The following is a 14,233-nucleotide window of genomic DNA, read 5'->3' on the forward strand; positions in this document are numbered from 1 at the left end:
CTTATGCGATGCATGTGCTATATCCGCAGATGTAGCCGCTCTGCTGGACACAGTTCTGTATAGAGAATTTAATTTTAATTTACATCCTACTTTGGGTAAGTATTTGGTTCTTGTTCTGCTGTAAATATTTTGAAAGTGTTTGATGTCTCTCTTATTTTAAATGGTCATCAAGTTATTTTTGATACCTACTTAGTTAGACATTGAATATATTGTCTTTTACAATTGCAATGAATAGTTAGAGAAGTTATCTTGATGAGGAAATAGTTTGTTGGCAATGGTGCTTTTCATTTTCTTCCAACAGAAAAAAGAACTGCCTTTTTAAACTTCCAGTTTTTGTATACTTTGTGTTCTCTTGCAGTAAACTACTAAAAGCAAAGAATAAGAAGAAACTGCTAGGGTCTGGTCTTTTATTGAAGGTAGCCACAGTGAATAAGTTATACATACAGTCTATCAAAAAATCATTTTGAAGTTTCTTTTGATCATGTGAGAGGAGATGATTGTTCCATTCTGATTTATTTACTTCTGAAGGAATAAGGACTTGAATTTGATAGGTGTAGTCAAATTATTTAAGAAATCAGCCTTATTGAATCAGAGAGTTAATTTTTTCTGGAGAATAGAAGACATGGCTTTGTAGGGTGTAATTTTAGAAAGCATGGAAACCAGGAAGATGAGTTGAAGGAATTACTGTCTATTCGTGATTAGGACAGTAACTTACAAGTTTACTGTTTGGATGGCAGTGTATGGTGTAGTTGAATAAAGTCCAAGCTCTTGTCCACTTCTCTACCATTTTGAACTGTAATTATTAGGATTGGTGAGAAGGAGATAGAAGGAAAAAAACTTGCCCAACTTTATTGACATATCTGAATGCCTTCATTGTGCCCAGCCCTGTGCTACAGTAAAACAGTCTTTGTGTTCAGGAAGCTCACGATCTGAGTGATGTGTACATACAAACTGATAACCATATTGTATTGTGAAAGTGTTATATTGGTGTATTGACAAAATACAGTAAGGAGTTCAGAGGCGAGAGTGGGTTATCCTACATTGCAGAGTCTAAAAGGTTTCAAATGGGATGCGATTAAAAATGAGTAAGTTTGCACTAGGAGAGAGGAGAGTGGAGAAGATTGTAGGCAGAGAAAACAATGTGAACAAAACCAGATAGTGTGAAAGAAGAGTTGAGAATCGATGAGAGATAGAGGAGAAGCCTGGGAATGGTAGAAATGATGTGAAAGACTAGTGTGCACCTAACCTGCAGACGGATGGATAGGTAGTAGGAAGCCATTTGAAAGTTCTTGGGTATAAGAATAGCGTAAGCAGATCGGTTTTCAGAAAAAAGAACTGGTAACCAGGGTGGGCCACAGAGTATAAAGGGGGGAAATGTGAGTCAGAGTCCAGATAGGAAACTGTTGGAGTACTATAGGTACGAAATGATCAAGGACTCAGACTGATACTGGGGAATGGACAAAAGAACAGGTTTTTAAAGTTATTTTTATATCTAATACAAAGATTTTTTTTTTATCCTTAGTTTTCTGAGGGACAGCCAGTCAGCCTCTTTAAAATAACTTTTTAACTTTTGATTAAGTGAATTTTTAAACATACTGACAAGTAGATTTGTTGTTTTTGTTTGGTCACTAAGTCTGTCAGACTCTTTGGGACTCTCGAGTGGGTTGCCATTTCACTGCACAGTGAACCACCAGGTGTTTATTATAGTGTCTCCAGGGATTTATTAATGTTTTAACATTCTTAAAGACTTTTTGTACACTTCAGTATAAAGTCAATTGAGTATGAAAACAATTGTACAATTGTATAACTGGGAGTGAGGGCAAGAAAGAAGTGACTAGTAAGAACGAGTGATGTGTATAAGAAAAATTGGCCACAGCCTTCTCTCAAATATTAAAGTTTGTGTGTGCACGGCTGCATAGGTCTCCCTCCCACCCCACCCCCCAGCTCTGTGGAAGCATGTGTGAGCTCTGTCACCGTTGTGAATTTCTTAAGATGTGTCGGTCTGTTATCCATTGTACCAAGCATTTATTTGTACCTTCTAAATCTGGAAGTATAAATCCTTCATTTGTGGGATATTTTCTTGTTATTTTTTTTTTTACTTTGTCTTCATGTGCCTTTTGGCCCTCTTATTCAAAAATTCAAAATCTCCTTATGCTGATTCGTTTTTCTTTTCCTATGTCTTTGTTTTCCATTATCTGGAGATTTCTTTGGCTTCAGAGTGCCTCTATTCACTTTTTTATTTCTACTGTTATGTTTTTGAATATATAAGAAGGTTTTTCTTCAGTATTTAACTGTAGTATTGAGTCTTTCTTTTGTTTAAAAAAGTTTAAAAAAATATTTATTTTTATTTTTTAGCTGTGGTTGAAACGTCTCTGTGGTTGCATGTGGGCTTTCTTTAGTTGCACCGAGCGGGGCCTACTCTGCTAGTGGTGCGGTGGCTTCTTTTGTTGCAGAGCACCAGCTCTAGGCTCATGGGCTTAATAAATGGCATATAGGATCTTCCCGGCTCAGGGTTCAAACCAGGGATCAAACCGGTTTCCCTTGCACTGCAAGGCGGATTCTCAACCCCTGAACCACTAGGGAAGCCCCTAGCGTCCTAGTCTTACTCATTCATGCAGTGATGCAGTGTTTTTTTCTCCCTCTGTCTCTCAAAATATCTTAATATTAATGGTAGATTGATTGTTAGGCTTTCTTTTTGTGCATAGTCTATTTTCTCCAAGTTAATCTTTTAAATTTGTTGTTTCTGGCTTTTGCCTTTGACTCTTCTCAAGTATTTGTTGATCCCTGGCCATTATGAACTGACAAGAGTGTGGGCCACTGAAGAAACAGTTGAGAGGTTTGTGCATACGGGTAGAGCTTGCTGGCTGTACACTTGACTGCGGTTAAGCGTTTTTCAGTCTCTGATGGCCAGTGTCTTTATCTTTTTGCTTTCTTGGGTTTTTGTTTTTGAAATCTGAGTTTTCAGAGAAGACATTTGTCTGAGGGCTGATGTTTATATTTGACTGGTTGAAATATTTTAGGAGCTAGAGTTGTTAGTTCCTGAATCTTTGCAGGTCTTGCTGTGAAAATCAATATGTCTTTGCTTTCTCATTGCTGACTTAGGATTCAGATTCTTTGGTTTGCTCAGTTACTTTTTTTTCGTCTGCTTTCAAAGTCCTGACTTCTGTTGTCTTCGCAATATTTTTGTTCTTGTGAGTTGAAACAAAATTGTAATACTTTATGTGGTTTTCTACTTTTCTTTTTTCATCTTAACATAAGCTGTTTTCCTAGGTTAATAAAGTTTTTTGATAAATAACACTTTATAAATAGTTGCGTAGTCCTTTATTTGGGTGTTTCACAATTTATTTTTAGATATTATTTTGTAATAAGCTTGTAAATAATGCTATAAAGGGCAGTTGAAAGAAATTTTACAAAATAAGTTTTGGCATAATTTGATAATTTGAGTAAATAGCTTCTTAAGGTTATAGACTTCAGTCAACTTTTCTTTGAATACATAAAATCTGAATTTTTAAATAAAATCAGTTGCTAAGTCTTAGAGTTATTTTTTTATAGTCTTTTCTTAAAATATTAGATCATGTGGAAAAAGTAATCTCATTATGTTCTGACTAAAGTTTTGAGTCTATTAATGCTAATCAACATTTGAAGATAAGGTGATAGTGTTATTGCAAGTTGACTAGGAGGGTTGCTAAAATGGTGAAGATTTTCAGAATTGTTTGAGTATGTTATGAAGAAATTAACAAGAAAAGAAAACTAAGTTAGGAAACAGCAATTTTTACATGGTTAAAAATGTACCATGTCTTCCTGTTACCTTCTCTCACTTTTTCCCGTATTACAAATACTCTAATTTTTACTCTCTTCCCACACCCCCTACTTCTTTCCAACCCTTCTCCCTTCCTCCTCCCCAGTTTTTTTTTTCCTCCTTCCCAATTTTTAATTGAGCATTGTCTGTCTGAGGAAGTTTCTTAGGTTCGAGTGGAAAGGGGAAATAAACATTTATAGACATAGATTTTGTGGTCTCAGAGATTATCTGACTTAATGGGAAAGATAACTAGAAAATCATGGCAAAAATTATGTTGTTACAAACTCCAAGCAGGCTTCCCTTAGTGACATTTAAGCTGAGTCCTAAAGCCAGTCAAATAGCAAATATATTTGAGCACTAACTGCATGCCAGGCAATATGTTTAGGCTCTTAGGATATAGTCTTGAGCTGGATGACATCCATGTTTTCCAAGATCCTATGTTATAGTGGCAGCAGGCAGACAATAAACATAAATAAGAGGACTTTAGATAATGATACTAGTGAGAAATTCTGTGAAGAAAATACAAAACAGTAATGTGATAGAGATGACATGATGGAGACTGGGATTGGCCATTTCAAGGAAATATTTGAACAATACTTGAATGATTACAAGGAGGTTGTCATGATGATCTTATAAAGCAAAAAGAACATCTAGTGCAGAAGCAACATTAAGGAGGAACTTACTGTTTAAAAGAACAAGAGAAAAGGCCATTGTGATTGGTTGTTGTCAAAATAAGTTGGGGAGGTAGGCAGGGTCCATACCAAAGATTGCTTTGACTGTACAGAGGATGGGTTTTAGAGAGGTAAAATCAAAGGAAAGAGTCCAGATAATGCAGCAGAACAGTTGAGATGTGGTGATGGGTTTGACCTGAATTTTAGTAGTGAACATAGTGAAAAGTGGTTGAATTTGGTATATATTGTCAAAGTAAAGTTGATATTGGATGTACCTATGTATTGGCTATTTGCTAAGGTTTTGTTTTTCTTTTTGTTTTTACTAAGCAACTGGGTAGATGATGGTGCCGTTTACTCATAGGAGGAAGACTTGGAGAGAATCAGATTGGCGGATAGAGGGAAGTCAGTAGCTTTGTTTTGTCCATATCAGTTTGAGATGCTTGTTAGACATGGTAGGAAGCTAGGTGCTCAGGAGTGCACTTGAGACCTTAGTGTCATTTTTGAGTATTCTTCACATCCCCAGGAAGAGCAGCACATTTCTTTGTCTGTTCTCTCATAGGATCTTTTTATCCCATTAATTTTTTTCATAACAGTTACAGTGCTCTGATGATTTGTGTGTCCGTATTTTCCCACAGTATGGGATTTTGTGGTATTTCTCCCTGTGGTCCCAGTTTCTGGTACATAGTAGATACTTAATAAATGTTTGACAAATAAATCATGTTTATTTTCCCTGTCACTGCATTCTGAATTTTACCTGTCACATGTCTATCAAATCTATTTCATCTTTCTATCTTCATTGTCTAGGTGCTGATCCTCATCATCTCTTATATAAGGATTTAACATTAATATTTTATTTGAAAATGAGTTCCACATAATGTTTATTTGAGAGATAGATGGTGTCTGAAGTTGAATCAGTGGTTTGAATATAGCAGAGTCAAGGTGTCTTGAGGTCTCTTGGCCTTTGCCTCATGGGGAAGGAGAGTAATGCTGAATTTAGACTGAACAGGGGTAGTAGAATTTAAATAGGGCCTAAGAAAGTAGAGATTTTTTAAGTACAGGTCAGCTTGAACTTTGTTTAAGTTTAATAAATTAATGATGGTTTTAAGATAGGAAGATGAGTATGAAAGCAAAAGAGCATAAAGATTTTCACCAATCTAAAGGAGTATGATTGGACCATACTCAAGGATCTGATAGGAGCACAAAGGATGGGCAAATATGGGAGAAATTATGGAGTTAGGTAGATTATTGGTTTATAACCGAATGTAAAGAGTAAGAAAAAAGATTTAGGAAGCAGATGACTGACTTCAAGCTCCTAGGTGTACTGAATTCTTCAAGGCCTTTCTTGAACTCTGAAACATGGAGTGTTAAACAAGTATCTTGGACGTATATATAGTGAGTGATCTGAGGGAGTTTATGAAAGTCCTTAAGAGTTACAATTTATTGGACTTGAAGTGACATTAATTTGAACTTTTTAGTAGTTGGAAACATTTTGATCCCACGATCCATGTTTGGTGCCTTACACTTAATGCTATTCTAAAATAGGTTTAATTTATTATATATTTGGCAACAAAACATTCTTCATATCATTTGAAACAAAACATTATGAATTTATGTCAACATCTTTACTGTTTTTTCTTTCCGTGTTTCATTAAACAAGCTAATAACCCTTTTTTTTAAGGTACAGCAGGGAAGAACTGGAAACGCAGAAAAGGAGACAGCACTTCCATCTACAAAAGCGGAGTTTACTTCTCCTCCTTCTTTGTTCAAGACTGGACTTCCACCAAGCAGGTTAGTAAGACAGTGATGGTTTAGTTTATTGAAGGCTTTGGTTTCTTCACCTTGAGTGCTGTGTAAAGTATGAAACCTCTGAATGATACATCAAAAAACTGGAACCTTCTGTTTGGTTTTTAGTACAAAATGAATTCTTTGTGAAAAACTCTTCTGAGTGCTATTTCATCTAAAAAATCTAGGTAAGCAAGGAATGAACCATGGTATATAGTTATATTTGTATATACAAAGAGACAGTAATCTCATATTTGGGAAAGGTGATTAACAGTGGTCTTGCTGTTTTCTGTGTATATTGTTCTTTCATAAAGAATTATTGAACATCCTAAGTCTAGAGCGACAGACCTAAAGATGTTTACTGATTTTAGTAAAACATAGAAATTTTAGCCTGAGGAATCTTTGAAAATTAAAGCCATTTCCTCTTCTTTCTTTGATTTATTGTGATAATACCTAACTTTAAGTTCCATAGAGTACCAATTGTTGGAGGCAAATATTTTGGTAAATGTCCTTTTAACTTAAGCATAACACGTGATTAGCCTGTTACCAGGAAAATGATAAAGGGTAGGCCAAAACTAGGGAAGTTGGATGTCAGCAGGTTAATCTTGGGTTAGACAAAGATGAATTAAACCAGTTATTTCTGTGAGCCTGAAACAAGACAATAACTCAGTTGTGACTAGTTCTCAGCCAGATCATTTACCTTTTGTGTTACTTATTTCATATACTTTACTGGTTTTGTCATTATGATGTTTCATACTGTATGACGGTAAGAAGCTCTGACATAAAATTTTAAAACTTTCAGCAAAAATTAAAGGTCATAAAGCCATCTCAGATTTTGACTGTCTTTTCTCAGCTTAACAGTTACAAGTTGTGGATGTTTCTGAATAAGGTTTTTTAAACTTAATAGGATCTCATAAAATGTTTGTTTAAGAAGTATGATAAATGAGGAATATTGGTTCTTTTAATATATAGTATTATTTTGTTTTTTTCATATTTTACATGAGACCAACTTTCATTCTTTGAGTTTGTGGTGGTCTACACTCTAGAATGGTGTAAGAGCTTGGACTCCAGGGCCAGACTTTTGGTTCAGTTTCTGGCTGTATTACTTACAAGCTGTGTGTTCTTGGGTACATCCCCCGGTCTTGTTTTTTCATTTCTTGGTCTATAAAATGCAGTAATAGTATTACAGTAATACCCTCAGTGGATATTAAATGGATTAATTTATTGAAGGTGTTTAGAATAGCAGTGTATACATAATAATTATTTTTAGATGTCATTATCATGATTAAACTAATTGAACTTTTAAAAGTCAATAGCAGTTTTTCTGTATTTTGCCCACTTCTAACTGAAGCACCACTGCCCCACCCTGCTTTAAAAATTTGGATCAAATTATGTAGGACATTGTGCCATTATAAGGGTTTTGACTTTTCCTATACATGAAATATATGGGGAATCTCCATCAGATTTTGAGCAGGGGAATGAAGTAATCTGATTTTGGTTTTTAAAGTCTCAATTTAATTGCTTTATTAAGCCGAGATTACAGAGTGATTAAGGGCAGTAATTGGGAGACCAGTTAGGAGGCTGCAGCAATTATCTAGCAAAGATAATGGTAAACTGGACCAAGGTGGTACATCTTAAAAAGGATGTATTTTAATGTCGGAGGAATGTTTAACTATCAAATAATATTGAATGACCAGGAATAACAGGACTGGGGCTGACTTTGAGATTTTAGAATGCAAAGATTGTGGTGATTCTGACCAGAATCATTTTAAAGTGGTGTAAAATGAAGATTTTAGAAAGAATTTTTGAAATGGATTCAGGAGACAACAGGAGGGAAGGAATTACAATGAGATAACTAGGACGAGGGATTAGAATGAACCTTTTTTTTTTTGAGGTTTTTTGTTCTCCTTTTGAGGGTATATGGAGGGAAGTGTGGGATGCTTTTGACAGTATCTAGAGGGAAATGTGGGGTTGGGAGGAGATTTCTGTTTGTTTGCTTTTGCCAAAATGGAATTATAACATGTTTTTATACTTATGAGAATGAGTTACTAGAAGGGAAAATTAATGATGTAAGAAAAGAGAAAGTACCGTTACTAAAGCAATGTCCTTAAGGTCAGAGCTTGTGGATGTAGTGTGCCAGTGAAGGATTTAACCTTAGGGAGAAGTGGAGACAATTTTACTCATTGCAGTAGGTGAAAGGAGAGCTTTCCTGGTGGCTCAGTGGTAAAGAATCCTTCTGCCAATGCAGGAGGCACAAGTTTTATCCCTGGGTTGGGAAGATCTCCTGGAATAGGAAACAGCAGCCCACTCCAGTATTCTTGCCTGTTAAATCCCATGGGCAGGGGAACCAGGTGAGCTACAGTCCATGGGGTCACAAAAGAGTCAGACACAACCTACGGACTAAACAGCAATAGGAGAGGGGCCAGGGTTCAGTGAAGGTGTCGGGGGTGGGGTGAAGGGGGAGGGGCGTGGATAGTTAGTGGTGATGGGAACAACTGAAAGTTCTCTTTCTGATGGCTTCAGTTTTTGCCAGCAGCATAGGATGCAGATTTATCTGGTAAAAGTGAAAATAATGGAAGGGAGTATTGAATATTTGAGAGGAGAGGAGATGATATGAAATAGTTATTTAGAGGGTGTATAAATAAACTAGGGAAAAGAAGTAGGATTGCTAGGCAGTTACCTGGAGGGAAATGTGGGGTCAAGTGAGGGCTTTTTTTCCCCCTAGATGGGAGAAACCACAGCACTTTTATATGCTGATAGGAATAAGTTAGAAGAGTGAAAAATTGGTGACACAGGAAGAGAGACCCTACATTCCAAACTGTTCTTGAGGTTGATGGCCGTAAGTTGAAGTGAGACCAGTCAGCTTGTCTGGGTGTGTTCCTCTTGCCATTGTCAGGTGTTCGTGTGTTCATGAAGAGTGGCTGGAGTTGGATTTAGCAGGAGTTGAAGTTTTACCAGACATGTATGACAAAGGGATATAGAGAGGGCAAGGAAGGTGAGAGTGTACTTAAGAGCATGATCGTGATGATGAATCATGCATGGATCCAAGGAGTGATAAAGGGACACTGGTGGATATGACACACTGCAAAGGATGTAAAAAAAATGATTGGAAGAATTAGCTGATTCATCACTACTACTGAAGAGTGGGTAACTACCACCACAGCGTGTGGAAACAAACCCAACATGTCAATACTCTCACTTTTGGATACAGAGAACAGTATTCATCGCTTATTAGAAAAATTTGTTTTTGGGATTCATCTCCACTTGATCAAAAGGATATTTTTCAGCCACTGTGAAGTATTCCTCTAAATACATATTTGTTTCTTATTCTTATAGATGTACAAAGTGTATCTGTTTTTTTCTCTGTACTTATAGAAATTAGATGTTTTTGAAAGTAAGCTTCTATTGACTTTAGGGAGAAGACAGTGAATGTCTTTTAAGTCATAATAGAGACTGCATAGCAAGTATTTAGCAGTAATGAGGTGTACTACTGATGTAGTCACTATTTCTTTTTTTAAAATCTTAGATTATTTTATTAACATATAGGTGACTGATAGAATGTTTGCATAGAAATTATTTTTTAATGGTTCTTTGTACTTTATCAGTAGAAATGTTGGATTTCTGCCTTTCTGTACTGCCCAGCAAATTGACATAATTAAATAAAATGTTAATATTGAACATATCAGAATGTTTTGCTTAGTTTTTAAAAGTTTTCATATAGAACAGGAAACAGAATATTACCATTACAACCAGAAGCCCCTGTTGTGCCCCCTCATTTATTGTTTTCATTTTTTAGTATTGACAAAAATTTAGACTTATGAAGAGGTGCACGGAGAAGGCGATGGCACCCCACTCCAATACTCTTGCCTGGAAAATCCCATGGACGGAGGAGCCTGGTGGGCTGCAGTCCATGAGGTCGCAAAGAGTCGGACACGACTGAGCAACTTCCCTTTCACTTTCATACATTGGAGAAGGAAATGGCAACCCACTCCAGTGTTCTTGCCTGGAGAATCCCAGGGACGGGGGAGCCTGGTGGGCTGCTGTCTATGGGGTCACACAGAGTCGGACATGACTGAAGGGACTTAGCAGAGGTACAGGAAAAGTATTATACACAGTTCACTCAGATTCACTAATTATTAACTTTGTGCCATGTTTGCTTTATAATTTCTCTGAAATATTTTTTCCTGAACCATTTGAATGCTAATTATAGACATTATGCGCTTTTTCCTTGACTACTTCAATGTGTATTCCTAAGAACAAGGACATTGTGTTCCATAATTACAGAGAACAGTTATCAAAGCCAAAACATCTAATAATCAATTAGTACTTTAGTATATAACCAATAAATTTTGCTGATTACTATATTTCAATAATATCTGATAATTCTTTTCTTTCCTCCTGGATTTAGGGTTCAGTCTAATATTATTCATTACAATTAATTCTTTTGTGTCTATTCTTCTTTGATCTAGGATAATAGCGTTCTTTGGGTTTGTTGACGTTAACTCTTGGAAGAGTTCTATCTGGTTATTTTGTAAATCATCCTTCAATCTGGTTTTGTCTGATATTTCTGTATTATTAGGTTTAGGTTTTGCTTTTTGGACAGGACTCCTACGTAGGTAATGAATGCTGTGTTCTTCTCATTGAGTTACTCTATAGGTGCTTATGTCAGTTTGTCTTACTATTAGCGGTGATAACTTTATTACTTTGTTGTGGTGTCCTTTGGGTTTCTACAAAGTAACTGTCTAAATAAGTGATCTGTGAGGAGACTGCATCAATATTCTGTCTTTGAACTTGTCTAAGAATTTCAATGTTCAATTATGATTTTTATTTAGTCAGTTATTACTTAAAAATAGTTATCTGTTATTCCTCTTACATTTTAGTTGGCATTCTACTTTAAAAATGAGTTTTCCCACCTCCCTCATTTATTTATTATTAGATGCAATTTTTATTTTATATGCTTGAGAGAGTATGTGTGACATTAATATGGCTTATTAGTTTGTATGGATACCACACACACACTGTAATGCATACTGCTTCTCAAATTATTCCAAACTTAGTCTGTGGGAGCTTCTTTAAACCGGCTCCTATGACCTTTTGACATGTCCCCACCATCTCTTTTTTTGATGATTTCTATATTTTCTAAGCTGAGTGCCGAAGAATTGATGCTTTTGAACTGTGGTGTTGGAGAAGACTCTTGAGAGTCCCTTGGATTCCAAGGAGAGCCAACCAGTCCATTCTAAAGGAGATCGGTCCTAGGTGTTCTTTGGAAGGAATGATGCCAAAGCTGAAACTCCAGTACTTTGGCCACCTCGTGTATAGGGTTGACTCATTGGAAAAGACCCTGATGCTGGGAGGGATTGGGGGCAGGAGGAAAAGGGGACAACAGAGGATGAGATGGCTGGATGGCATCACTGACTCAATGGACGTGAGTCCGAGTGAACTCTGGGAGTTGGTGATGGACAGGGAGGCCTGGCGTGCTGCAGTTCATGGGGTCGCAAAGAGTCGGACACGACTGAGCCACTGAACTGAACTGATATTTTCTGGTACTCCTAGATGTTTTAGTCTTGTACTTTCCCTGCCCCTTCCATAGAAGCAACCAAATCTTGAAGGGATCCTGATGCTTTTTAGTTGGAAACGGTAGTTAGAAACCACAATCTTGGCACTAATTATCTCATTGCTGTTGAGGTGTTACAGTCTTTCTAGTCCTTTTCAGCACTCAGAGCTAGGAAAAATTAAGCATTTTTGATATGAAATTGCCATATGTACGTTATTTTTATAAAATTTTAGTCACAAAGTCATGTTTCATTTACTTGCAGTTTGAAAGCACAGATTCTACTCCTCTTTCCTTATTTCGTATTGCATCTTATTAATCATTTAAAAGATAATTTGATTCATTTTTTGTTGCTATTCAGTATTAGCATTTCTTCTCCACACTTACTAATTTTTTTCTACATGTTCAGAACATTTAACATAGTTCCACAGGCAAGGCTATCTAAAAGTATCCTTAGTTACTCTTGTCACAGTTTTTTTCATTTCTGTCAATAAAAAGTTTCATTTCATATAGTTTTTTTTGTTCTTCCTGTTTTTTATTATATAAATAAGCAGATGTGTAATTATAAATATATATTTTTCCTGTTGGCTTTAAAAGAGTATCTTATTTTTAAAGGGTCGGCAGGAATGAAGTAGTAAACACAGAAGATAAAATTAGCTTTCTTTAGAATTTTACTTTGACCAACTATAATTATTTTTCAAAAAACCCTGGGTGCTTTTCACTATCTGAAATAAAATTTAGCCCTCTGAGTCAATCTTCGTTGTTGTTCAGTCACTAAGTTGTGGCTGGCACTTTGCAACCCCATGGACTGCAGCACATCAGGCTTTCCTGTCCTTCACTATCTCCTGGAGCTTGCTCAAATTCATTGAGCAAATTCATCATCACTGTCCATTGAGTCAGTGATGCCATCCAACCATCTTATCCTCTGTCATCCCCTTCTCCTCCTGCCTTCAGTCTTTCCCAGCATCAGAATCTTTCCCAGTGAGTCAGCTCTTTGCATCAGGTGGCATCAGAGTGTTGGAGCTTCAGCATCAGTCCTTCCAGTGAATATTCAGGACTGATTTCCTTTAGGATTGACTGGTTTGGTCTCCTTGCAGTCCAAGGAACTCTCAAAAGAGTCTTCCCAGCACCACAATTTGAAAGTATCAATTCTTCAGCACTCAGCTTTCTTTATAGTCTGACTCTCACATCTGTACATGACTACTGGAAAATCCATAGCTTTGGCTATATAGACTAATATACGGCAAAGTGATGTCACTGCTTTTTAATACACTTTCTAGGTTTGTCATAGCTTTCCTACCAAGGAGCAAGTGTCTTTTAATTTCATGGCTGCAGTCACCATCTGCAGTGATTCTGGAGCCCAGGAAAATAAAATCTATCACCCTTTGCACTTTTTCCCCTTAATATTTGCCATGAAGTGATGACACCAGATGCCATGCTCTTAGTTTTTTGAATGTTGAGTTTTAAGCCAGCTTTCACTGTTTTACCCTCATCAAGAGGCTCTTTAGTTCCTCTTCGCTTTCTGCCATTAGGATGCTATCATCTGCATGGCTGAGGTTGTTGATATTTCTCTGGACAATCTTGATTCCAACTTGTGATTCATCCAGCCCAGCATTTTTCATGATGTGCTCTGCATGGAGCAGGGTGACAATATACAGCTTTGATGTACTCCTTTCCGAATTTTGAACTAGTCCGTTCTTCTGTGTCCAGTTCTAAGTGTTGCTTCTTGTCCTGCATAGAGCTTCCTCAGGCGACAGGTAAGGTGGTCTGGAATTCCCATCTCAGAATTTTCCACAGTTTGTTGTGATCCACACAGTCAGTGGCTGTAGTGTAGTCAGTGAAGCAGAAGTAGATGTTTTTTTGGAATTCCATTGCTTTTCCTATGATCCAACAGATGTTGGCAATTTGGCCTCTGGTACCTCTGTCTTTTCTAAACACAGCTTGTACTACTGGAAGTTCTTTGTTCTTGTACTGCTGAAGCCTAACTTGAAGGATTTTGCGCATTACCTTGCTAGAGTGCAGTTGTTTGAACATTCTTTGGCATTGCCCCTCTTTGGATTGGAATGAAAATTGACCTTTTCAGTCTTTAGGACCTTTTTAAAATTGGACACCACTGAATCTTTTCAATCTTTATTTCCAACTACAGTGCATAAACCCGCCTTTCTTTTAGGTGAGTCTATCAGGTGTCTTTGGAAATATTATCTCCCTATTGTTTCTTTGCTAATTTCTCATATCCATTCTCCATAAAATTTTGGTTTGTGTTCAAAATCTTAAATTTACAAAGCATACAGCCTTGGATGGATATTGTAAACTCTTGAGTCTGTAAAACGGGAGTAATAATTTCTAGACTAAGGGATGTAATGAGAAGCAAATATGTTAGGGTATGAAAGTACATTGGCAGCACTCATCAGTCTAAGAAATTATACTTTG

The 14,233-nt window shown here is 36.7% G+C and overlaps 1 protein-coding gene across 12 annotated transcripts in view; it reads left to right on the forward strand.

The window, feature by feature from the left end:
- Positions 1-14,233, forward strand: part of FIP1L1 (factor interacting with PAPOLA and CPSF1) — a 75,575-nt gene that overhangs the window by 13,297 nt on the left and 48,045 nt on the right. For all 12 annotated transcript variants that reach the window (XM_052641822.1, XM_052641813.1, XM_052641818.1 and 9 more), the window contains one exon: positions 6,149-6,258. In XM_052641822.1, coding sequence (XP_052497782.1) covers positions 6,149-6,258 — 110 coding nt within the window. The remainder of the gene's footprint in view (positions 1-6,148; positions 6,259-14,233) is intronic.

This window comes from Budorcas taxicolor, chromosome 6 (genome assembly GCF_023091745.1).
Source record: "Budorcas taxicolor isolate Tak-1 chromosome 6, Takin1.1, whole genome shotgun sequence".
Lineage (NCBI taxonomy): Eukaryota > Metazoa > Chordata > Mammalia > Artiodactyla > Bovidae > Budorcas > Budorcas taxicolor.